This window comes from Vanessa tameamea, chromosome 6 (genome assembly GCF_037043105.1).
Source record: "Vanessa tameamea isolate UH-Manoa-2023 chromosome 6, ilVanTame1 primary haplotype, whole genome shotgun sequence".
NCBI classification, from domain to species: Eukaryota; Metazoa; Arthropoda; class Insecta; order Lepidoptera; family Nymphalidae; genus Vanessa; species Vanessa tameamea.
In genome coordinates this window covers 5,119,937-5,145,634 of record NC_087314.1, presented here as the reverse complement: position 1 = coordinate 5,145,634, position 25,698 = coordinate 5,119,937, and the positions used below count along the sequence as shown (strand labels likewise).

At 30.4% G+C, this 25,698-nt stretch overlaps 2 protein-coding genes across 6 annotated transcripts in view; both read right to left on the bottom strand.

The window, feature by feature from the left end:
- Positions 1 to 661: 661 nt before the first annotated feature.
- LOC113393564 (uncharacterized protein ZK1073.1) overlaps positions 662 to 25,698 on the bottom strand; it is a 48,426-nt gene continuing 23,389 nt past the window's right edge. For 4 of the 5 annotated variants that reach the window (XM_026630526.2, XM_026630521.2, XM_026630524.2 and 1 more), the window contains 7 exons: positions 20,085 to 20,135; positions 17,121 to 17,184; positions 16,242 to 16,359; positions 15,226 to 15,547; positions 13,545 to 13,672; positions 9,043 to 9,205; positions 662 to 2,677 (listed from right to left, as the gene is read on the bottom strand). In XM_026630526.2, coding sequence (XP_026486311.2) covers positions 2,489 to 2,677; positions 9,043 to 9,205; positions 13,545 to 13,672; positions 15,226 to 15,547; positions 16,242 to 16,359; positions 17,121 to 17,184; positions 20,085 to 20,135 — 1,035 coding nt within the window. In that variant the 3' untranslated portion in view covers positions 662 to 2,488. The remainder of the gene's footprint in view (positions 2,678 to 9,042; positions 9,206 to 13,544; positions 13,673 to 15,225; positions 15,548 to 16,241; positions 16,360 to 17,120; positions 17,185 to 20,084; positions 20,136 to 25,698) is intronic. The other variant, XM_026630523.2, reaches the window with a different exon arrangement.
- On the bottom strand, positions 3,550 to 4,839 carry LOC113393565 (retinol dehydrogenase 11-like). Its single transcript, XM_026630528.2, has one exon. It carries the CDS (start codon positions 4,608 to 4,610, stop codon positions 3,612 to 3,614), a length of 999 nt encoding a protein of 332 aa, XP_026486313.2. The 5' UTR covers positions 4,611 to 4,839; the 3' UTR covers positions 3,550 to 3,611.

The following is a 25,698-nucleotide window of genomic DNA, read 5'->3' as shown; positions in this document are numbered from 1 at the left end:
CCAGCTTCACCAAATTATTTGTAAATCATCTAATCACTGGGCTTATTTCTTATGAAAATGTAAATTAAATTAATAATATAAGTACTTAAACCCTTACAGTTTTCTTCTATAATGATAAAATAAACGTAAAACTCATTGCAATTGACTTTCCGAATATCACCTTAAAATTTTTTGCGTAACAGCTGACGATCAACCCCCAAAAACGCAAGACACCGCAAGCGACAACTTATTTAAAATATTTAAAAAAATCTTTCGCCTTTTGTGGCAAATGAAACAAATTCGAGATTCAAAACTATTTATTGTAAAGTAAACAATACACATAACGATAATTCATAAAATATTAACGCAATGGATATAAAAAAGCATAACTTTATAAAACCATCTATAAACATGAACTTATTTACCATAACAAAGGAATTGTTACCGTGTTTTCTTCAGTTTTTTATTCAAAACATAAACATAATTATAATAAAACGTAGTTTATTGAGTAACTAAGAACTAAATGTAGAGAATAAATAAACACAATAACTGCTTATACATGGCACTTTTTGTCGTTATTCTTGTTAATTTACAATATTATATAATTTACGATATGTTATTGATTGTTGTTAGAATCAAGATTCGATTTAATTTTTTTAATATTTATTATTTTTAAGAGCATGTTAGGTGTACCAGAAAATTTTAAGAAATGTACATTTAAAAAACACCATATTTTTAAAAATAATTAAATAATATAAAATGAAAATTTCTCTCAAATTTTGCTTCTAGTACATATTTATATTATAAACATACACTCTTATTATACATACATAAACATTTTTAATATATACGAAAGAGATAAATAATTTAGTTTACTTTGACTTAGAACTCGTTCGTTAACAAAAAACAATAAAACGGTAACTTAACAAATCTCATTACGTTTCAAATCTAACGATGTCTAAAAGTCGGAACAAAAATATCTATACAACACACATACACACATTCACAGTTGTGTTCTACACAGCGATGTACATATATCCGTCTGCGTATAATCCTTGGCACCAATGTACAATTGGTTAGGAGAAAAGCTGGTGAAAATATGTTTACATAAAATGAAATGTTGTAAGTAAATAAAGAAATACTAATCTCGTACTAGAGATATCTTCCAAGTGACCTCGAAGATCGAATTTGAGAATAATTACAAGATCCGTTACAGATGTATGTACAAATATCACAAAAAAAATTATATTTGTTCGCAGTTACAAAATCACCACGTTGGCCACCTAAGTTTAAAGTAACTTCAGATTTAGAATATTCCCATTAAATAGCTTATTATTATGGATTTCTGCTAACAAAACAAAAAAAAAACACGAAAAGTACTTCATCCTCCATTACACAGACGAGAGAAATTGTTCATAGAATAAATATATTCATTAAATATTTTTAAATAATAATATTTTTAAAGTTACGTTTTATGACTTCGTTTTAAAAATCTATTAATGATATTTCAAAATCTGTTTGGTTAAAGCTTATTTGCTGATTTACTTATAATAACTTATTATAATATTGATACATATTATAGTTATCATTTGATTATATTATGATATTTGAACTTTGGTTACAATTTACTAATTAAATATGCATATGGTATTGATATACAGTAATATATTATTTACAAAACATATTATATGAAAAAATATATTTAAATAACTCATTATTTGCTGAATTGTTTGTTTTTTTTTTTAATAACATTTTCCTTATGTTTGGGTTTATTTAAGTTATTAAACGTACTTTAAAAAAAGTCCGTATATTGCATATTATAATTTTCGAATAATTTCAAAATCCAAAAATATTCTAAATATTTAATAATATCGTTTGAAAAATAAATAGGTATATAATTTTAATCATTACATACTTATTATATAATGTGCAATTAATACGTATATTCATATATAAAATAACCTGTTATTGTATTGCAAATAAATATACGTATGCATTGCATATTTTATATTAAATCACGAACATTTTATAGAAAATATTTTCATTTTATTTCAAATTAAAAACTTTTAGAATTTGCTATTCTAAGAACTGATATGATATGACACGCAATTTTGATACGTATGTCCTTAGAAGCTTGTAAATAATATCGCTTTGGGAATTTTCACGGCGGTGTTGAATTTCGAGTTGTTCTTAGAGAATAGCAATACCGTGCTATAAAGTTTCGCCCATTACAATACACGTAGTATACGGTGGGTCATTTCAACTAACATCAATATAAGACAAAATACTTGTTTATTATTCACCGCAATATGTATAAATATTTCAGAAAATGATTATTCATTAAAAATAAAGCCATTTTATAATCATAGGTGGTCAAGATTATATACGTAGTGTAATTATTTGTTGGCTTACAATTAGATGGTCCTCATATTTTGATTTACAGGTAATAAAAAATACAATGAAAAATAAATGAAAACATATTTATAGATATAAATTATCCAGCTATATCTTACAATTTCCTCAGCGGAGGTGATTCTGCGAGACTCGGAGTAAGAGACAACCTTCTTATGTTTGGCTTGTCGTACTCCTCCATTGACATCCCACGTGACATTCGCCGTTCGACTCCCGGTGGAGGTAATGACGTCAATTGACTTTGACCTTGACAGAACAGGAGTAACGATTGTGCTACTTTCGCCGGCTGTAAACATTTTTTTATAATAAATTTATATGTTGATTTTAAATACGATAAAATAAAACATAATGGTCAACATGTTAAAACCGTTAGAATAAAAACATAGGATCATAAAACTCTAAAACATAAATGGAAAGTGCTATGTTATACATACATATGTTATTTGAATTATTTATTGTCAATTATTATCAATTTAACATATCATCACCCGGTTACTGTTACCTATGTTATTTTTTTTGCTTTAGTAACGCTGTTTCAGCCCATCATAATTCCGCCAAGTGTTTTAACCAATCTCTTTATAAACCAATATCTTTCTACAGTCATATTTAAACAGGCCTCTCGTATTTTAATTATTGGATAAACACTAAAATTAAAATTATGACGTAGGAAATTAAACGCAGTCAATAAAACAATGTATTATAATTTATATAATATATTAACTTTTACTTTATATTTTTCATTATCGTATTTCTTAATTTACTTAAGTAAGTAAATACAAACATGTCGCATTACAAAATATTCAAAGTATGATGAATAATTTTAATGGTATTTTAATAAAACCGTATAATTAATCTTATATAAATACCGTATAATTTCTTACATTCGATTCGATAAATCGTAAATAAGATTTTAATCTTTGGTTTAAGTAAATAAATAATAAGTAGGAGTTCGGTAAATTTATATCATGGCTGCATAGAAAAAAGTACTCACAATATAGTTTTCCATGACTTATTATTATATCAGTGATCGCTTGAGTAAACAGCTACATAAATAACAATATATGTATATATCTGTTTTTTCTACTTATATGTAAAGATATGATATCACCATTACCTTTATTATAATTTCCTTTAAAACAAAGAAATCATACAAATCGATACGTTCATAACGAATTTATGATTTATTTTTGTTCGAAAGTTAAATGGAAAACCGGAACCAATTATTTTAAGACTTGGAAACATTGTTCATATTCGTCCACACATAAACCAATAAGTTTTCGAGATTCTTCCCAAAGTGAACAAGCCAAATCATCATCATACGCAGTCTCTTTAGCCCGAGATAATTTGCAATTCTTAAAAAGTTCTCCACTTACGAGACTAGCCTTCTTATCTAATGCCACATGGATTGCGGTTTGCGCGCCCTCCCAAGGTGTCTTAAACAGCACTGAGAATAAAAATGTTATAAAACCACCGTAGTACTTTCCTGTCGTATTAAAAATTGTGGTACCAACAGCACCTGGATCCACAGAATTAACTTTAACATTAAATTCTTTTAAATCTTTCAACCTCTTTGCTAATTCACGAGTAAATAATATCAAACAAAGTTTGCTATTCGCGTACAATTGTATTGGATACCAATAATTTGGACAATTTATTTTCTCGAAATTAACGCTACCTATGTTGTGCAAAATTGACGCTGTATTCACAATTCTAGAAGGTTCCAAGCTGTTTCCCGTCTTTCTTAATAAGGGCAGCAATAATAGCGTTAATAAATATTGTCCAAAATAATTCACTTGCATTGTGAAATTCAGTCCATCTTTAGTAGCAAAATCTTCGACGTTACCAACACCTGCATTGTTAATCAAAATGTCCAGTCTTTTTTCAGTTTTAATCACATCCTCGGAAAATTTACGTATCGATGCAGTAGATGCCAGGTCTAGAAGTTTAAAAATAACTTCTTCGTTGCCAGTTTTGTCGACGATAAATTTCCTACCACGAGTTCCTTCATCGACAAATGGACAAGCTACGATCACTCGAGCTCCTCTATCAGCGAAATCCGTTGCAATTCGAAGACCCATTCCTGATGTTCCTCCAGTAACTATGGTAGTTTTTCCATCAAGTCTCTTTTTAGATTTGCATATTATATTGGTGTTTTTCTGATACAAGCCAACAACCATACCTACCATTACTATAACGACGATTAAATACAGAATAATCATTTTTAGTACTGCACCACTAGAAATAATCTTCTACAAAATAATATTGCTTGACTCACAAGAGCGCACCAAACAGGTCGCGCCAGCAACTGCGCCTATCGTGGTTGTACGAGTTCCACCTACTTTTACTTTCAAACGATGCAATACCGGAGACGTAGTATTAGTGTTCACTGGCGAGGAAATATGTATATACGAGCATGATGTGCGTTTTATATAACATTGGTGAGAAATAATCAACTTAGGAATAAATTCATGATATTATAATAAATGAATAAATGTCATCAGTTTATAAAAAAGGAGTCGGTGCACATTACTGATCTTTTAAAAACAAATGATTAAATCTAAATTACTTTTAAAACTAATTGATTTTTTTCTAGCAAATAATATGACCTATGAACTCAATAATGTACTAAGTTCTTATCTAACTGCAAAACAATACCTATCAACTATATTTCATGTCAGTAAATCGAATCCAGTACACTTTAAAAAAATCCCTATTTAAACAAACTTTATGATGAACGTGCATATATTAGGTAATAAGAGCAATTAGGAAGTTCGACCGTCATTAATTGCTAAGAAATATAAAATACGAAAAATAGGAAAAATGAGACTCAGTTGGACGATACTCTGTCATTATTATAATTATTTTTTTGACATGGTTGCGTTATCATAGTCAGTATGGACGTACTATGAAGCATAATTATGTATGTGTGTGTGTCTGTCAAACGCATGGTAGTGTTTATAATATTTCTTATACGTTTGTCTATTTAAAAGTAGCGTGTACTTTCAATTTTTAAATTTTACTCAGTTTTTCTGTGCGCTGTCGGTGTTTCATATAGTTAGCAGGCTTTATTTGAATTAAATTGCCAAACGCATTTACACAAACGGTAAGTTTTGAACTGTTGAAGTGATTACATGTATGTGTTTCTTAATTTGAAAAAAACATATAGCTGTGTATTTTATTATTTTGTAATGGATTATTTTATTGACATTTTTTTATACATTGACAACGAATGCAGTTATATAGGTACAGGGTAAAATTTTGTTGGTTGTTTTCCCGCAAAGAATTGATTTAGTAGTCAATACCTACTCCTTTTGTATTTTTATTTTTACGCGAAACTGAATCGATATCTTGCGGGAAAATAACCACCAATATTTCATCCCGTATATTTCCAGACACACATGTATAAATACTGATACACCACTATTAATGTAGCAATTTGTTTTCAATTTCTTTTTTTCTTTGTATATGAAGGATGAAGGATCAATGCCACGAGCCAGACGAGCAAATATAGGTCGGCGAACGCGTAATTCAAATTATGTGACATCACAAAGACGATCACAGACTGCAGATGAACGCACACAGGCTAATGAATCGCAGCATGAACGTAGTGCACGAAATAGATCTGCCGACCCTGTGCCTGTACTGAATCTTCCACGGCGATCACGAATACGTCGTGCTACTTTGACTGAAACGATGTGTGCTGCTTTTAATTACAACAGTCAGATTGATTATAGTATGTACGGATACATTGGAATGATGGACGTAATATGTCCATATTGTGATGCGGCAAAATTTTCAGGTGAAACGCCCGGAATGGTGCTACTAAAATTATTAGGGATAATTTCATGCCGACGTTTAAGGTAAATACTTCAACTGGATTGTCCCATATTTATATCAATCTTAATCATAAAGTATTCGATAGTTTTAAAAATTCTTATCCAACAACCTAAAATTGCATACATGTTACAGTCAGCATAACGCATTAGTTCAATTGTTTAAAATTTCTCTCGATCGTATGCCATCTGATAATCACAAAATCGTAACAAGTGCATATAGAACACCTTTTGGAGAGCATGCCAGGCGATTCAATGCACCGACAATTGATGAAGTTGCAATTGTAATTGTTGGTGATCAGTTAAAATCCCGTGATACTGTACTTCATCGCAGAAATGAGGAATTGCAACGTGTTTCGGAACTTCATCGTAGTTATGATGCATTACAATACCCAATATTGCATTGGAAAGGTGACGATGGCTACCATATCAATATACCAATGACTGATCCACAAACCGGTAAATAATTATCCTATTTTCTGTGTGTTGACATTTTCATTTTCCAAAGTCACATTTTGCATTTATTTTCAGGTCTACATATACAGAAAAAAGTTAGTGCCATGAATTTTTATTCGTATCGATTGATGGTTCGTCCACAAGCACAAAATTATATCTTGAGATGTGGTAAACTATATCATCAGTACATCGTTGATATGTATGCCAAAATAGAAACTGAACGTCTTAATTTTATTCGTTTCAACCAAGCAAAATTAAGACCCGAAGAATATATTCATTTGCAAGATGCGATAGCGAATGATGCTGATGTAAATGACATCGGGCGATTGACTATATTGCCATCTTCGTTTACTGGTAGCCCACGGCATATGAACGAATATGCACAAGACGCAATGTCTTATGTACGAAAATATGGTCGACCTGATCTGTTCATTAAATTTACATGTAATCCGCAGTGGGATGATATTAAAAACAATTTATTTAAAGAACAGTCGACAAATGATCGTCATGACAGCACTTATAGATTTAATTTTAAAAATATGTGTATTTGGAGAGGTGCGTTGCCATATGTACTCCATTGAATGGCAAAAAAGGGGATTGCCGCATGCACATATATTAATTTGGCTGGTACATAAAATAACTCCGGAACAAATCGATAACGTTATATCAGCTGAAATTCCCTATCAAACTGTTGATCCAGAGTTATTTCACGTTGTCGTTAAAAACATGATACATGGTCCGTGCGGTGAACTAAATATGAATTCGCCTTGTATGATTGATGGAATGTGTTCGAAACGATACCCAAGGCAATTGACTTCAGACACAATAACGGGCAATGACGGATATCCGTTGTATCGACGTAGATCACCTAACGATAATGGAAAAACTGCAATCGTTAGGATGCGTAACCAGAACGTTGAAATTGATAATCGTTGGATAGTTCCGTATTGTCCATTATTATCGAAAATATTCAATGCTCATATAAATGTGGAGTATTGTAATTCAGTCAAATCCATTAAATATATTTGCAAGTATGTAAATAAAGGGAGCGATATGGCTGTTTTCGATGTTGCTATATTAGTAGTAATGAAGCCGTCTGGAGGATTCTGTCGTTTCCAATGCACGAAAGACATCCTATTTTTGTTCACTTGGCTGTGCATCTTGAGAATGGCCAACGTGTTTATTTTAATGAAGCAAATTTATTGGAAAGAGCAACACAACCACCAGCAACTACGTTAACAGCTTTTCGAATCATAATAAATAAAAAATATAGCATTTTTAAAATCTGATTCAATATTTTTCTGTTACTAATACATTTTTTTGTATCTTTTTTGTGTGTTTCTTTTTTCGTTAAAACTTTCTTTAATCCTTCTCTTCCTCTTTTCTTCTCCTTCTTTCCATCTTTTTTGTAAATATATTTCTATTACTTTTAAATTATTTTACTTTTCGATACCTACACTGATTAAACTCAATGTCACGTACATGATGTCTCTTTAAGAATAGCTTCATTCAAGGTTCCGTTCCTGAGCCCCATTCAAGATGAGGGCTCAGTCTATTTGCATTCAATCGATATCAGAATAATTTGTTTTACGGTTAATTGCCGTAGTACCAATTGTGGGACATATTGTCTTAAACTTACTTCTCACAAATAAAACTCTCTCTCTCTCTGAATGCAAAGAAAATAGGTTTAAATTGTTAAAAATATATTTTTGTCCATCGGTAATAATAATTAGAATTTGTATCTTTACATCCATATTATTTTGAGACCTTTTTTATGTATTTGGTAGGTGGGCCATGGACCACCGGATGGGATCAGTGGTCACTACAGCCCATAGACATTGACGCTGTAAGAAATAATAACCATTCCCTACATTACACCAATGCGCCACTAACCTTTGGAGGTAAGATATTATGTCCCTTGTGCCTGTAGTTACACTGACTCATTCACCTTTCAAACCGGAATACAACAATAGTAAGTATTGCTGTTTGTGGGTGGGTGTTGAGTGGGTGGTACCTACACAGACGGGCTTGCACAAAGCCCTGCCACCAAGTAAACCTCTATATTTTGAGCAATTTAGATGTTTTTAGATTATATAACACGTATATAAGTGAATATATTTTCCTAAGAAATCATGATAAATAAAGTATCGAAAGATTCAAAGTCAAGGATAACGAGCCTATTGTTTAATGCCCTTGTAGAAATGAATATATATTTTTTTTTTTCTCGTCCTCTTATGAAATCAAATAACTAAACTAAACTTTCTTCAAATTTATTATATTAACACCAATTAAAGTTATCGATTTTAAATTTAAATAAGGAACCTTAAGCAATTATCAAGAAAGTATGTTTTATTATACTTACAGCTTCAGACAGAACATCACCAGCTCGCTCCACTTTGAGTATAGTGACCCTGTCCTTGTCGAGTTCCTTGTACATCTTCTCCACCACAGTGGCGTATGGACTTAACATGCCCGTGATCAGAAGTATGTCCGGTTGACAGCCTTTAAGGATTAGGTCTTTGCGACTGAAACAAGTATAATAAAAATAAAAAAAACGTAATCAATATACAACTATTAGGCTGATGGCTGATATATAAAGGTTAAAGGAGAATACAGAGTTCTTCTAAGTTTTTTTATGAACTGATAAAATGATATATATTAATGATTTTAACTCAAACAGCGAGGTGACCTTTTTTTAATTTATACACTATCATTACCCTTATTATTATTATTATTATACCCTTAGTACGAATTTGACAGTTAACTTCAAGTAATTTACTTTCGGTTTTCTTTTCATACAAATCCTATCAGCGCCACAAGCGTAAACGCAGAGGAACTAAAATCGGTAGTAAAGGTTTTTATAATTAACGTTATCGAGTTTGAAGTCGAAATAACGGGCGGTTTTCGACATTTTGGTAATACGAGTAACACTTTTGACAGATTTACGCATGTAAATTGACGTTTTCGTTAATTTCTTATCGAGTTTGAACTCACTTGATATATATAGGTGAGAGCAAGTGAAACTTCATTTTGAAAATTAACTATTAAGCGTGTGAGGCAATATTATGCTTGAAGACTAGCTACAACCGTTATGGTAGCCTTTTATAACAATAAAAAGCAACGAAATTGAATTCTGCGGTGAAATTTATCTTTAATTAGCCATATTTTAAACTAACATATTTTCTTGAGAATTGCCTTAGAAAAAAGTTAATAAGTATTTGTGTTAAGATGTGAAAAAGAAATGAATAATAAATATTAATTTATTTTAAATATATTTACAAATGTGATACAAACGCAAGGTGAGTCTAAATTTAAAATGTATTTTTAAATGGCATCCTAACACGTTATTTAATTACATTGAAAATAAATGATAATTGTGTAAAAGAATTTAATTTCCCTATCATAATGTCATTAATTTGCTTAGATCAGAGAACTAAAGGTTGCGGTTTAGTAATCTGCTGCAGGAGCAGGGGGTAGAGGGGCTGTGGGGAAGGATATGTTGTTTACACCTTTAAAGACGTATCATTTTGTATGTTACCCAACAGATATTAATTTTAAGTGCTTAGTGATATGTTGATGGTGTAACTTTTCCAATAAATAAATAAATAAATAAAAATATGAGTATCCTCCCTATGCTCAGGTACCATTCCCATCATGCGAATTTGCTTCGTTCCTGAGATAATGGCAAAATCCTTGTCGAACTTAAACAAAATAGTTACTTATCCTGCTCTGATAGTGATATTACGATTTATTTGACATATTTTTTACGCGTGTATAGGTTATGATAGTGTTTCTTAATTTTCTCGAAAATGGTGCAGTTTCGCAGGACGCGAGTGGTATTGTAATCAGGGACCAATCCTCTAACATATACAACAATTGGTTCACCCAAAATCGTGGAGGATTATTCTAAACCCAGCCCCAACAATTTGTTCTCCCAAAATCGTGGAGGTTTATTCTAAACCCAACCCGAACTAAATATTAAAATAAAAGATATCATTGTGATATGTATATTGTTTAAATTAGTACTTATTTTCAAAAACAATAAAAATGCTTTACTTTTTTTTATATTCATTGGTTTATGGCAGTTGAGAATGCTTTGAAGATATGATGGGGATTATGCATAGTATTATTAATTAACTATTATTCTCTACTAATAATAACTCTAATAAATAATCAACTTCAAAAACACTCTTATTGTTTAGTAAAATACTATGTTGTTGTTATTTATACTTTTTCAATAATTGGGAATATTAAAACTAACAATTAAAACTATTAACTCTTTAGTGTTTAATTGAAATAAAAAGTTTATGTACATATGTAGTACATATAATTATATTTTAGGAATAATAAAACAAGTTATGAAATAATTATTATTTGTTTTAAATATGTTAAACTATATTTTTACAAAGGTTCTTGAAGTTATAGATGTAGCATCACACTGGAAAATGCAGCATGGATGTATATATTTGTAGTATTGTCTAGGTTTGTATTTCTTCTTTGGAACTGTAATCACAAACAATATTTTTTTATTAAAACATTCACAAACATAAAATAATCATGATCATAGAATAATTGTAATCTAATAATAGAAATATTAGGTCTATATATTTTATGATAATTATATATGCATATTATTATAATATACTGAAACGCAAACATCATTTGGGTATTATCAATATAACATAATCATTTAAACATAAGTTTGAATTGGTTAAGTTTGATTTATTATGGAATTTTTCACACAAAAAAAGAGGTTACTATCTATAAAATTAATCTATGTATGTTTGTTTAAATTAACACACAAGACGCATCGCAATTAAACGCGAAGTAAGCCACTTAGTTTCAAATTAAACTTTATAAACAAATTAGAACAACAATTTAAATATGTATAAGTATATCAACGTAAAATTGTAAGGAAATGAAATTTACAATACTTGTAGGTTAAGTTAGTTACAGTTTAACTCAAATTCTTCTATATTAAAAACAATATACACTGTATTATAAGTTTTAAAACGTTTCTAATCTCTATTATAAATTTACGGTCCTTACAATTATAACGGATCGTATTGTATATTAAGCATAATAATAAATTTATGTTTACATACCTCTTGATGAATTTTATAATAATTTAAAACTCCGATAAATTAATCTTTAAGCCAATCATGTTTCAATGTAATTTCTTCTTTTTTCACCACTACTAAAACACTTACAAATTAATACATTCACAGTTTTTATTTCTTTTAATAAAATAAACATTGTAAAATAAGATAATATAACCTTCAAAATTTTAGAGACAATACTTTGCGACAAATGTCAAATCCAATAAATAAAGCCGAATATATTTTTCTCACCTTTTTTTGCGCGTGTAAGTGAGATGGAATGTGGTGTAGTCTATTTCGAGTAGCTCGACGGTTATCATGGTTTTATCGCAAACGTGTAATGTCAAACTCATACTACCGAATACAAATACTTCGTAAACGTTTTCGAGAAGTCGATACGTTATTAACGCATGAAGTATTGAAACTCGTACTAGGGGTACTGTTCCAATAAAATAAAGTAGCACAAATCGAGACGTACTTTATTCAACCTTCACTTAATTATTGTCATGTTCATCAACAAAAGAAAAAAATAAAACATAAATTAATTAGAAATTTATTACGAATCATTTTGTAATGAGTCATGACAACTGAACGTGAATTCTACTCAGGAATGTGGTTAAGTTATTCTTCCAAATTCGATACACCACGTAATGAATACATATCTGAGGAAAGCAATACATATAACTCCTTATTATGAGCCTTCACTGTCTATCTGATTGTCTTTGACAGGCAACTATAAGCGCTATCATATCAAATAATAATAACAAGTCTCAAGAACCGTACGTAACCCTCGGTAGGCGACTTACTCGCACTTGGCCTGTTTTGTCATACAGAATCAATTAAACAAATTTTAACTAGTGAATATTCTTATTAAAAATAAAAAACTACCATTAAAAACTGAATTGTATATAATAAACACGATTACAAGATTTTATAAAAAAAAATATTTTTATAGAAAATTAACCTTTACAAGAAATATTTATGTAACCTCAACGTTTTTGTATTATTGCTGTCCCTCTCGATATTGAATCGAATTGCGAATAATTTATACGAATTACTGTTGACCGAAATGAAACGAAAATATGAGTGCATAAGTATGTATTAACGTATACACATTTATTGACTCGCTAATCATAGCTATTTAATTGTTTTGTGAACTGATGGCCTTTTCCAACATAGATTACAAATAATTATCATTTAAGTATAAAATATTTTTAAATAATTAAGTTACATTCTTTTGTTTACCAACGGAAAACAAAATCTAGTCCAAATCTTATTTCTCTATTTTATTGACATATAAAATCTTTACATTCATTCGATAAATTTGTTACATGTATTATTTCCATGTATGGTATTCTTTCATTAGTCAACTTTATAGCAGCCAAAGTAATACAATTCGCTGTTATTTCCTGAAACGATTACCTTCAAATACACCAAAAAAACACTGATTATTGCAAATATTGGTAAGTAAGTCATAATAGAGTTTAAATAGCATTGTAAACACGGATTTAAATATATTATACATATTGTATTCAATTAATTTAATTAATGATAACAATAACGGAACCATCAAAGATTAAAGATAATGCGTATAATACAAAAAATAATTTAAAAAACATAATTGTATTACAATAAATATTTTGTGTTACATATTTACTCAAAGGAAAAACGTTGGTATCAAAACAACGATTTTTTTTCACGATTAAAGAACTATAGTTTCTATACCAATTTAAACTGATAAACGATGATGAGGTCGGCTACTTACTTGATGAAAGCGCGCACGTACTGCTTTATGTTGTGCGTGTTCAAGTTCCCGCGAAGACGCGAGCGGTACTCCGAAAGCATGCGTTCGCGCTCTCGCTCCCCAGACTCCGTAGAATCGCTCGTGATTTGCTGTTTAAATTAAATAAATTTCTTAATTAGGGTCTTGAGAAAAGGCGTATTGATGCAAGCTTTTAAATTAACACAAGACAAACTACAGAATTTTTTTTTGTTTAAAATATTTTTGATTTACTTTCAAAATATAAATAATATAAATAAATTAAATTAAAAAAAAATTATATAATTGATGTCTCGTAACTAAAACTCTCCAATAACTCCCGAATACATAACACGGACCGGAAAATTCAGAGAGTGAATAAACAACAACACAACAAATAAAAAACAATTACATTTTTGTTTTTATTTTTCAAGAAATTTGGTGTAAAAGCGACATAAATATGAAATATATAAAAATTACAAAAAAAATATATACAAAATATTACGTCCAATATACAACAAACGAAAATACCTATGGTTAAGGAAAAAACATAGATATAAATATAAGATAAAATTCAATAACATTTACACGAAGAAAGCAAAAACAGCAATAATTAATTTTATTTGATGGTTTTTAGTAACTTTATTTTTAACAGATTTATATTCCTTCGTGCAAGTTATATAAAAATGTATGTACATATAATGTTAGTTAGTGTGTTAGTAAAAATATCTATTTTCTTAGAATAGTAAATATGGTTGTTATATCTAAAGCTTAAAGTAAATAGTAAAGCAATAATTAGAAATCGTCAGTATTTATGGAAAGATTATTGTACAACAACGATTAAAGATAATACACAATCAATGAAAAGTAGGTACTGTTGGCTATAAAAAAACCCTAATAGTTCTTATTTTTAAATGATTTTAATGTGTTATATTGTAATAATAAGGTAGAAAATTGTAATCTGTTATTTTTTAATAGAAAATAATGAGCAGAGATGAGTGGTTGGAATCTGTGACTCTTAACGGAAGGGTTCAAACCCGAACAGTTTCCAGTAAAGTTTCATATTACTCACTGACTTCATTCGGTGGCAAAAATATTGCGAAGAAATCCGTATGTATGGAATAAAAATCTGCCATATGTATCTTCACCAAACCAAGCTTCAAACATTCACAGGCTGTCAGTTTTTAATACTACTTTTATTTATAAAATAAAATAAAAGTTAAATCTGAATTCTAAGAAAATATATAGAAAGCTGATAAGGAAAATGTTTTATAATGGCAATTACAAATGTAATCTATCACTACTTAGTTAGTTACACACACAAAAAGCAAATCATACACAAAACATAACTTAAAAACAATCAGCTAAATATAAAGAGAACACAAGAAAACAAATTCCTTACCTGATTTATGGTTCAATCAGTATAACTTTGGACAACTGTATTTGATGAACATTTCTAGGAATTGTATTAATTTAACGTTAATTTTCTTATATATTTCTAAAATAACAGAATCACTCAGTAATTTTATCAATTATTTTAAGCAATTAAACTGTTTAGGCTCAATTAATTATAATTAACTTATCTATGCAAAATAGAAAAATGGAAATATCTTAAATTGAAAAATACCGTTGTCCAAATTTAGCATTAGTTTTTAATGATGTTAGTTGCAAAACAAAGAAACATTACCTGATAGCTATAATCAAGGATCTCGTTCGTAAAACTCACGTGTCCGAACTTATGATAGATGAGAAAATCTTCCTCCGACTGGGAGAAATTAGTTCCTCTCCAACGAGAGAACCTCGTACGAAACGCATCAGCAACAGATGAAGTAGATCCCGTGCAATTGACAAGGATCAGACCGAGGAGACGGCGTGGATGGGCCAGTCCGCATCGAGCGAGGATATTCGCACCAGCGCCCTCCCCTAGCCCCACGGCATATTTCACGTGTAAGAAGTCCAGCACCGTAATGAGGTCTTCGCCAAGAGTTTGCAGCGATGGAAACGGGTAGCTGAAATTATTATTAATAATTGAGGCATACTATAATAGATTATGTTCATACTCGTACGAATAAATATTTATTAAATAGAAAGCTTATTCTAAATGATCTAGGGTTTTTTACGAAATAGTATTAATTGCACAACTAAAATTATATTGATATTTATTAGCAACTTATTAGCTCCCAGTTGGAATGAAACGAACTCCTTTTACGCGGCTTACAGTAGAGTGAAACGAAAAAAATCGTCACGTAACGAAAAAGCATTATGCCCCTGCAGGTGACTTTTCTGTCTTCTTCTCTCCGCCTCTTTCTGTCATATACGATTTTGTATTACATTATTTCAACTTATTTTTTGTTATTGTTTTTAATTCAGTGCGACACAACATCTAAATATATAAAAAAATAAAGTACGCATTTTAAACGATTTATTATTTAAGCTGTTGTATATTGGTATAGATCTTCGGTCGTCCGGTATACATGTGTGTGTTGAAAAATTGGTGTAGCTTATAAGTTAACTGGAACTGTTAAAATATAAAAAAATATATACTTTATTCCAGTTGGCCATTACAAGAACTTTTGAATCGTCCTTTAAACATACGTAAAGCTACAACCAGTTTAGCATACTTAAAATTAAAAAGTAACAACGTATGAAAAAATTAATTCAAGATTTTTTGACTAAAATATGAGTGCTTGTCGATAAACTTACGATTCAGGTAGATCAGGAGAGTTCTCCTCGTGGCCCGGAACATCAACGTGTATAAAACAAGACCGCTCCTTGATCTCGGCCATAGCCGGGTGGTTTATGAAATCCACCATGGAAGTATCTGAAATCAAAATTATATTTACCATAATTCATTTAATATTGACTTTTTACACAATAAAATTTTCAGTAATACCTATGTATTACTAAAGTAAAGTAACAGCTGATAAATATTCCAGATCTTAAGAAAGACCGTCTCTTCAACAGTAGAAGGTTTGGAACATGACGCAGAAATTCACTCCATACGATATCATTGTTTTCATCAATGTCCTCCTTCACCGCTGAACAAGATAAATTATAAACATAATTAAAGGTCACGCGACTGATGCTTGCCTGTAATTGTATCCGTAATCTTCTGTTAAAATTTACGTGTTCTAGGCAATGTGCCAAATTGGCCCTTACATTTCGATTAAACGAATTAAATATCTAATCGTACGTAGGCAACCTGTAATACCAGTGTTTTATATTTCAGTTTTGGCCAGTATCGTAAGAGTACCTACTAGCATAAATTAATAATATTGTCATCGGTCATTAATGTCAATTTTAAAGTACATCAGACGTCTTGAAGATGGTGAAAAATAGATTTGTAAGATTCCTTCACATAAATACATACAGGTCAAGCTTAAAAATGGTATTTTTTTACATATTTATCTCCTAAATAATATCAAGCATAATATTCCTTAAAACCTTAAAAACTCCAACTACTCGCCATTCAATATAATTTCGATAACCACATGAATTCTCCTAAACTATCGAAGCTGTTAGCAAGGTTAGGATCTTGTTATATGAGAAACCTAAGTGGAACCTGAATATTATCTGACTTACGGTTGGTGCCGAGATCGTGAACAGTTAAAAAGACGCATCTCTTGTCCTGCTGGCTCAAATCACCCTGGAATAACAACAGCAAAATTAAAATAGTACACAATTAATCGGTTTTTATTTGTTATGTACTTCATATCGTATTTTATACGTTAAAAAATTACACCTAATTTATATATAATAAAATTGTAACACTTTTCTATTTGAACTCCTTTCGGTATGTACCTACAATGTACCCTGATGGATAAAATCCAGTGTGTGTGGGGGGGAGGGGGGTTTGTATGTGTGTGTGTGAGATTAAGTGGGTTGTGCAATATAATATTAAATTAACAAAAAAATATTTTTTTGACGTGTTTAGCGAAGGGACATATTGTACATATAATAATAAAAAACATTTTGTATGCCGTATGGTAAATATCATATATTAGTATTTACATAAAAGCTAAAATTAAGTTACCTGTCCATATCTTGGAACGTTTCCCTGGTACGCAGCATAAACAAATTTGGAATTTTCTTATGATTAATGAACGTTATATAAATTAAATCAATCAGTAAACCAATTGTTTTCTTCGTTATGGACATATTTACAGTATCGGTCTATACACTCACGAAGACGTATAGTTTTGCTGTCTACTCTTAGTCGTCTCACGCACACTAAGATATCTTTGAAGCAGGAGCGTCACTCACACTAATGCACGCCGATGATAATTAACGTGGAGGGGCGCGCCTTCGTAAGTGAATAGATCTATAAGTCCAACAGATTGCCGTGACAATTGACACATATTTTATCGCAAGTCGTATCAGATAATATTTCTACAAACAAATTTAAAGATTACATTACACATCACAGTGTACGTGAGCCACTGCCTAAAATTTTTAATTTCTTTCATTTTATCTAGCTACTACGAAGGAAAAGGCGGAAAATTCTGAATAAATTTTATTTTTCAATATACTCCCCTAACATCTCAATACATTTATTTGTTCGTGAAAGTAACTTTCAATTCCCTCTGAAAAATATTTTTCTTCATGGCCCGAAAAATGTTCGTTTATTGCTCCCTTCAACTCTTCATCGTCCGAAAAATGCTTTCCACGAAGGTCTTTTAAGATTAGGGAATAGATAATAATCACTAGGGGCCCGGTCCGGACTGTAGGGTGGATGATTGATTTCTTCAAATCCGTACTCCCGCACAGCGGCCTGGGCAAGGCGCGCCTTGTGAACCGGCGCGTTGTCGTGAAGCAGCAACACACCTGCGGTTAATTTTCCACGTCTTTTTTCTTTAATTGCCTCCTTTAAATTACGCAGGGTGGTTGCGTATGATGCAGCAGTAATACTTTGACCTTTTTTTGTGTACTGGATTAGCAAGATTCCCTTAGAATCCCAAAACACCGTGGCCATGAGCTTTCCTGCGGACGGAGTGACTTTGAACTTCTTCGGCGGGTCTGATCCTTTTTTGTGCCACTGCATAGACTCTTGCTTGCTCTCAGGGTCATAGTGATGAACCCACGTTTCATCACCAGTAACAATCCGATCGAAAATACCTTGCGGATTTTTACCACAGAGGTCCAAAAACTCCTTACAACAGTCAAGAGTCTCGTATAAGAGTTAATATAAATATTATCACTATGTTAGAGTTGTTTTTTTTTACACATTGTATAACTATAATTTATTAGAATAATTTAATTAATAATATGTCGATTGACTATTTTTAGAATATGTTGTAATGTAATATTTTAATTTTTCACGATTAGTACTGGCCGGTAAGAAAAAGAATGTCAAGAAATTGAACGCGGCGGTAGTGTTTTGTTATAATTCTAATTATTTTTAAATAATTAGAATTATAGGCGAGATTTGGATAATACGGGATGTATTGTGAAACACGGATTAGTGGGTAAAATAAATGTGAAAATATTGTTAATAAATGTATCTGGAAGAATATCGTTGTTTAAACTTGCGACCATCCTAAGAACTATTTACATAATTATTGGTATAATAAAGTTTCAATCTAATGTGAATAAGGCCTTAAGTTTATCTTTGAATAAATAAAGTTTTATATATTAAAATACTTTAGGTCAACATTGCAGAAATCGAACGTTGAACACGTAAAGTATAATAATAAGAAATACTATACTCACAATGTAGATATCTTGAAAACATTAGGGCTAATATGTCCCTTCGTCTATTTGAATGTAAAATAATGGCGTCGGCGTTATTGCCAATTTTCTCGCCACATTTACGCGATAAAGGAAATGTCAAGGATATTTTTTTCTCGCATCGTTTAGTATAAGGCCAGTGTTACACAAAATGAAGATTTGTTTAAAAGTTCGTGTAGACAGTGGGTTGACTTTCACACGGAATAGACGAAAGGTAAGTTATCAACGCAAATATAACGTCTACGCAAATGTATCTTAAAAGCGTCTTTCAACTTATTCGATGTTTAAAAAAGTGGACTTTATTTTAATGTATTACATTATTATAGTCATTATTACTGAGGAATAAATCGACATACTGAAAGGTAAGCAAGATGCTTCAATATTTGAATCTTATATCTTTGGTTTTCCATATTAAAACAAAATTAATAACAATAGGACTTACTGAGATGTTTATACATTACTTTCAACTGAAAATTCGAGACGTTTCTAGGTCTGTGGATTGATAAATTTAAACTCAGGCAATTATGCGTTTTCTCTTTCCCAGGTTATTAATCATATAAAAAACTGTTTTTGTAAGCTTTTAAAGAATAAACAATTGATTTAATAAAGTTTTTAAAGAAATCACATAAATAAATAAGACATGAAATGTTACTCCAGATTTTTGAGAAAGATGTGCTTAAATTTTTAAAGACCTAAATTGCCATTAATAATTTGCAGCTGGCTCATTTATTTTTAAACACTATAAAGTTCTGACGATGTCATTATTAAAAAAAAAATGGTAAAGGTGTTAAACACAATTATCGACAGATACAAACTTACCTGAACGTGGACATGAATATCACCACTGCGATCTGTACTGACAACGTATTTCTGGAACAAATGAGAAAAAATTCAGTCATATGGAATTGTATATCAATGTACAGTTACGTGTATGTTGTCACGTTCGCCCGTAAACACTATGAGTAAAAGCCAATTACACCATCAAAGCGCAGCCAATCATGGGATCTAAGATGTCCCTCTTGGTTTTGGTAATTAGTACAGTATTAGCCAATTAGCGATATATGTTAACAAGAACTATAATAATTAATAATATTTAATAATAATTATAATAATATTATCGTTTAATTTTTCCAAAAAAAAAACATTGAAATTATACTGCTATTATTTTTTTACTAAAATGATAATTATACGACGACGTTTAGTTTAGAACTAATACAACGAACGACCATAAGACGAAAGACTAAGTGCGTAAAGCGACTCAGACTTATACAAATTATTATTTTTTATTTATTTACTATGGATAGGCGGAGAGGCAAGTGGTGCACTTGATGGTAAGTGTTCACTACCGTCTATATCTACGAGCTCATATAACTCAGTAAGAAATATTAAATATTCTTACATCGCAAATGGGACACCAACCTTGGGTGTTAAGATGTTATGTCCCTTGTGCCTGTAGTTACACTGGCTCGCTCGCCCTTCAAACAGGAACACAACAATACTAAGTATTGCTATGTTATGCTTTCAATGAGAAACTAACACTCAATTACAATTTAAGTTGTAACTCTAATTTAACCTTATAAGTATATAGTAGATTATATACATAATCATCAATCATAAATCAATAAATTAATAATAATGGTTGTAAAAGAAAATAACTCAAATGTAATTATGATAATATTGCTGTACCTTGACGTGTTTAAGATAATCTGGAGCAATCAAATCATTATCACCGAGCATTAGATGAGACGCATTTACAAATATTTATACGAAATTACTGACGATTTTATCGTAATAAAGCAAACTATAAGAAATCTCATGTCGAACAAATATGATTTATGAATAAAACCAATTCTAGTTGAAATGACTACTATACATAATTACGTCTCATAAATGTACAGACCAAATTATTTTAATAATATATAAAAACCGGCAAAAAATAAATATATATATATATATATAAAGAGATAATGGTGGTGTTTTGATAAATTAAAATTCGACAAAATATATCTTTTATTTCCCTAGTAATTTAATCATAGTATTTAATCGTAAAGACAAAATTTGAAGTTTAAATTTCAAAATATTCTATTTAAAAAAATATATAAACTGTTCATTGTATTAATAAAACGCTGCCAAGTATTGAATGTACGATGTTATGTGCATATAATTACGCTTGCTGGATTTATTAGCGGAAGACTACAATAGCATGTCTTGTTATTTAAAGGAACTAGACCTAAATATGTATATTAAGAAAGATACAGAACCTTGCAAGATGACCTCTTCCCTTACCAGTTGTTACGAATCTGTCTAACTAGTAAAAAGTAGTAATTGTCTATGTCATTTGATCGTACAAAATCAAAATATTCTTTATTCAAGGAGGCTCATAAAAACACTTATGAATTAAATGTAAAGCTACTATCGGTTCGGAAAGTAGATTCTACCGCAAAGAACCGGCAAGAAACTCAATAGCTTCTCTTTTCCACCACAATATGTTAGTAAAGAACAATAATCTTTTTATATACAATGCCTAGAAATCAATTAAAAATAAGTCCAGGCCTTTTTATCTTTAATATAATCTTGTATTGAGTAATATGCCTTTTTATCAATGTCTTTTTGACATAAGCTTTAGATTTTTTAATAGGCCAAGCTAAAAACTACGCCAAAAAACTATCCATGATTATATTCTGTGCCGGATACTGTTACAGTTATTAATACGCATATCGAGCATTGAAAGATATAAGAGGCTCAAGACTTGTTGTGATAATAATTTATACCACCAATTCTTTTCAATCTCTAGTCGACACTTGGCCTACAAAATGTGTTTAATCTACGACTGTAATTAACCCTGATATTCCTCAACACATCTCTATTAGTTATAGTGTACATCTCAATATTTACAAACATAAACTCGTTCCATTTGCTTGTTATGATTGTTGCATTTTGACACATAGCCAATCGTAGTCGCACGAATTTAGTTTTAAAACACATTCATAACGTGCAGTTGATATAACGGTTATACAATTACAAATTTTATGACTGAATACTAAAGTTGATAGTACAATGAACAATATACATCGAATTTTTACGACAAACATACCAACGGTCGTAATGTAGCTATATATAAAATACACGGTTTTCGTCATATTTGCCGGTTGAAAGAAGATAATAAGGTACTAATGTAAAACTATACTAAAGTCAGCGCATATAACTGACAATAAATGGCGGTATATAATAAAAATCTATTACCTACGGGCCTGCATTATTTACGTGCTCTTCGTTGGTAAAAATACCATATATCACTGGTTTAAATGTTAAACCAATTGTGTCATTATTCCATATAGTTTGTATAAGACATGTAATTTAAAAGTATTTCATACGTATTTAATTGATCTTCGATTTCTAGTTTCGAAGTTCTCTTTGTATAATAAAATGAGTCTATGAATATCGACGCAATTGTAACAAACAATCGATAACAATTGACCAATAAACAACAATAGTAATAGCCTTGAGAGTTTGAGACGCATTTAGCTGAGGGCTGGAATGGTTGTGGGACGCTCACTTCTCTATCGTCTAGAAAACCTATACATAAAACTTGAACGTGTTTTAGGTCACGTGATATACAGACAAAAAATTACGACATTTTATTTTAATATAATGAATTAATAATGCGCCTTTATGACTTCATGACGCTCGTAGTAGTATATTTTGTTTATTTTCACAGTATTATGTCATATGGCATATTACTTTGGGGTAATGCTGCAGATATTGTATTTGTTTTTATTTTACAAAAGAGAGCAATCCGGTCTATTTATAATCTAGCTAGAGACTCTCTTCGGGATGTTTTTAACAAGTAGGAATACTCACTGTTGCGTCACAATATATTTACAACAATATTATGTATATTCATAGTAGTATTGATCATTTTGATAAAATCAGTGATAATCATTGTATGTGCACAAGAAGTAAGGATAAGCTTAGAATGCCTAGTTTCCGACTCCGCAAAGTCAATAAATCATTCTTGGGGCAAGGTATCCGCTTCTATAATAAAATTCCGCAGACATTTTTAACTTTGCCGTTTCATAGATTCAAGTCATTTGTAAAAAATACATTAGTAAAGAAGGCATATTATTCGATATATGATTATATTGATTATATTGATGATAAAAAGGCGTGGAGTTAATGCTTGTTGACTTCCAGGCAGGAGACATAACATATATATATATAATTGTATTTAACTAACATGACTGTATTTTTAGACGTTGAAAAGAGTAACTACTGAGTTTCTTGCCAGTTCTTCTCGGTAGAATCTACATTCCGACCCGGTGGTAGCTTTACTTTAAATAGTTTGTTAAATGACGATTCAAAAGTCCTTGTAAAGGCCTACTTGAATAAAGTATATTTTGATTTTGATTTTATCAAAATATTTAAGTATATATTTTATTTTTTATCAAATTTCATATTTTATTTTTCATTATAGAAAATACCCAATTACTCGTGCCAAATTATTAACAGTCTGTATTATCTGTATACATTCTAGATCGATTTAATTACGATATATATTTTGAATATGTATCTAAGGATTGTTATCTATGACCACGATGTCGCAGACACTATACCTTGTTTAAATAACTTCCGCTGTATTAGAATTCTGTTCATGTAATATAATATTATGTTTTATGAATATTGAGTACATTTGTGACACAATATATATATATATATATATATAATTTGTTACAAGAATAAAAGAGCTCCTATGTAGCTATGTTCCAACAAATAAAAAAAATTTAAACGACTTTACTTAGATTTATTTTCCTCCGAATTAACTTTGAATTGGGAGGAGACTTCTGCTCTATAATATTGAACCCCACTAAGAATGATTTTGAGATGATTTTATTTTGAGAAAAATATTTCCCATAATCCTCAGCGTCATCGAATCAACACGTTCAATTTGTTATTGTTTTATAAAACACTAAAAATACACTATTAACCCGCGATCGTGTGGCACGTATACAATAATATATTACAAGGTTTATTGCGATTTTAACTTTTGCTTAGAAAACATTTTTGTTTTTGAAAAATATGGAGAACTTCCAAACGCATTACATTCAACCCCCAACCTACGTCGTTTTCACGCTCTTTGTAATGATGTCGTTACGTTAGCTGTGTTTGTTAAATTGTGTTCCGTATAGTTAAATCATACACAGATCAAGAGATATTCGATCACATTATTATTTTTTTATAACGACACAATTTTAAATTTGACTGAAAAAAAAACGTTTGAAAAAGGTTTGACACTAATTTTCAATATATTTTTTTAAGAAAATTTCCAAACGTTCGAATTTTAAACATAACGATGGTTCGTAATAAATGAGACAATAGGCTCAATTAAATAAGGTTAATACTAGATTTGACATTTAGCAAGCAAGTTTAGTGCTTCTATATCGAACAAAGATTTAAATATGTTGGTATAAAAAGAACTTTACGAGACTACTGTACAATATAGTCGCGAACCGCTAGTCTGTTACTAGCTGCATAATTGATAAATTTAACGCCCACAGGGAGTGTTAAACCGAATTGTTTACAAATACTCCATAACCTTGGCGCGCTTATACCCGTTACTGCTGCATATTGGTGTAAATAGACTCCCACACGTAGCTCAATCAATTTCCACTAAAATTTGCATTCAATTAAAAATGTTTAATTATAAACTTCAAAATCTATCCACTAATTTTTATTTTCGGCTAATTTGCGAAAACATTACAATTTGCCACTTGTCTTTTGTTTTAAAAGGCTCACGCTAAACATTGATTAGAAATAAAAAAATTAGTGGCTGGTTTTTCATAGTAGTGGTAAAGTTGTTTTAACGGAATAAAAAATAAATGATCTGTCAAAACAAAAATCACATCGATAAAATGTCCCACACTTTTATAATAGCAATTGTTTTATCTTATGCAATACTATTATACTTAATTAAATAATATTTAAAAAAAGTCGAGATAGTCCAGTTTAGATTAATCTTAAGCAATGATAGCGGGTTCGAAACCGGCAAACTTAATACTTGTATGCATATGTTTAATTTGTATTTATAATTAACCTAGTGGTCATCGATGAAAGAAAACATAGCAAGAAAATCAATAAAACCAATCACAATTCCATATTTGAAATACCTACTAAATTTCTTCTATGCTTTTACATATTTGACTTCGCTAAGAAATAAACCAATAAAAAAATCTAGTACAATATATAAATCACGTACCAAATGAAAATCTCGTTAACATCATATCCAACCAACATTGAGCAGAAGGATTGATCGATGTTGAAGAGGCGAAACAAAACAGTCGAGATTAAACTCAATATTCGGGATATGGACCACTCGATCAATGACCGAGTGACTAATTGTATTTTGCGTTCAAATTTTATATACAGATTAAAAATA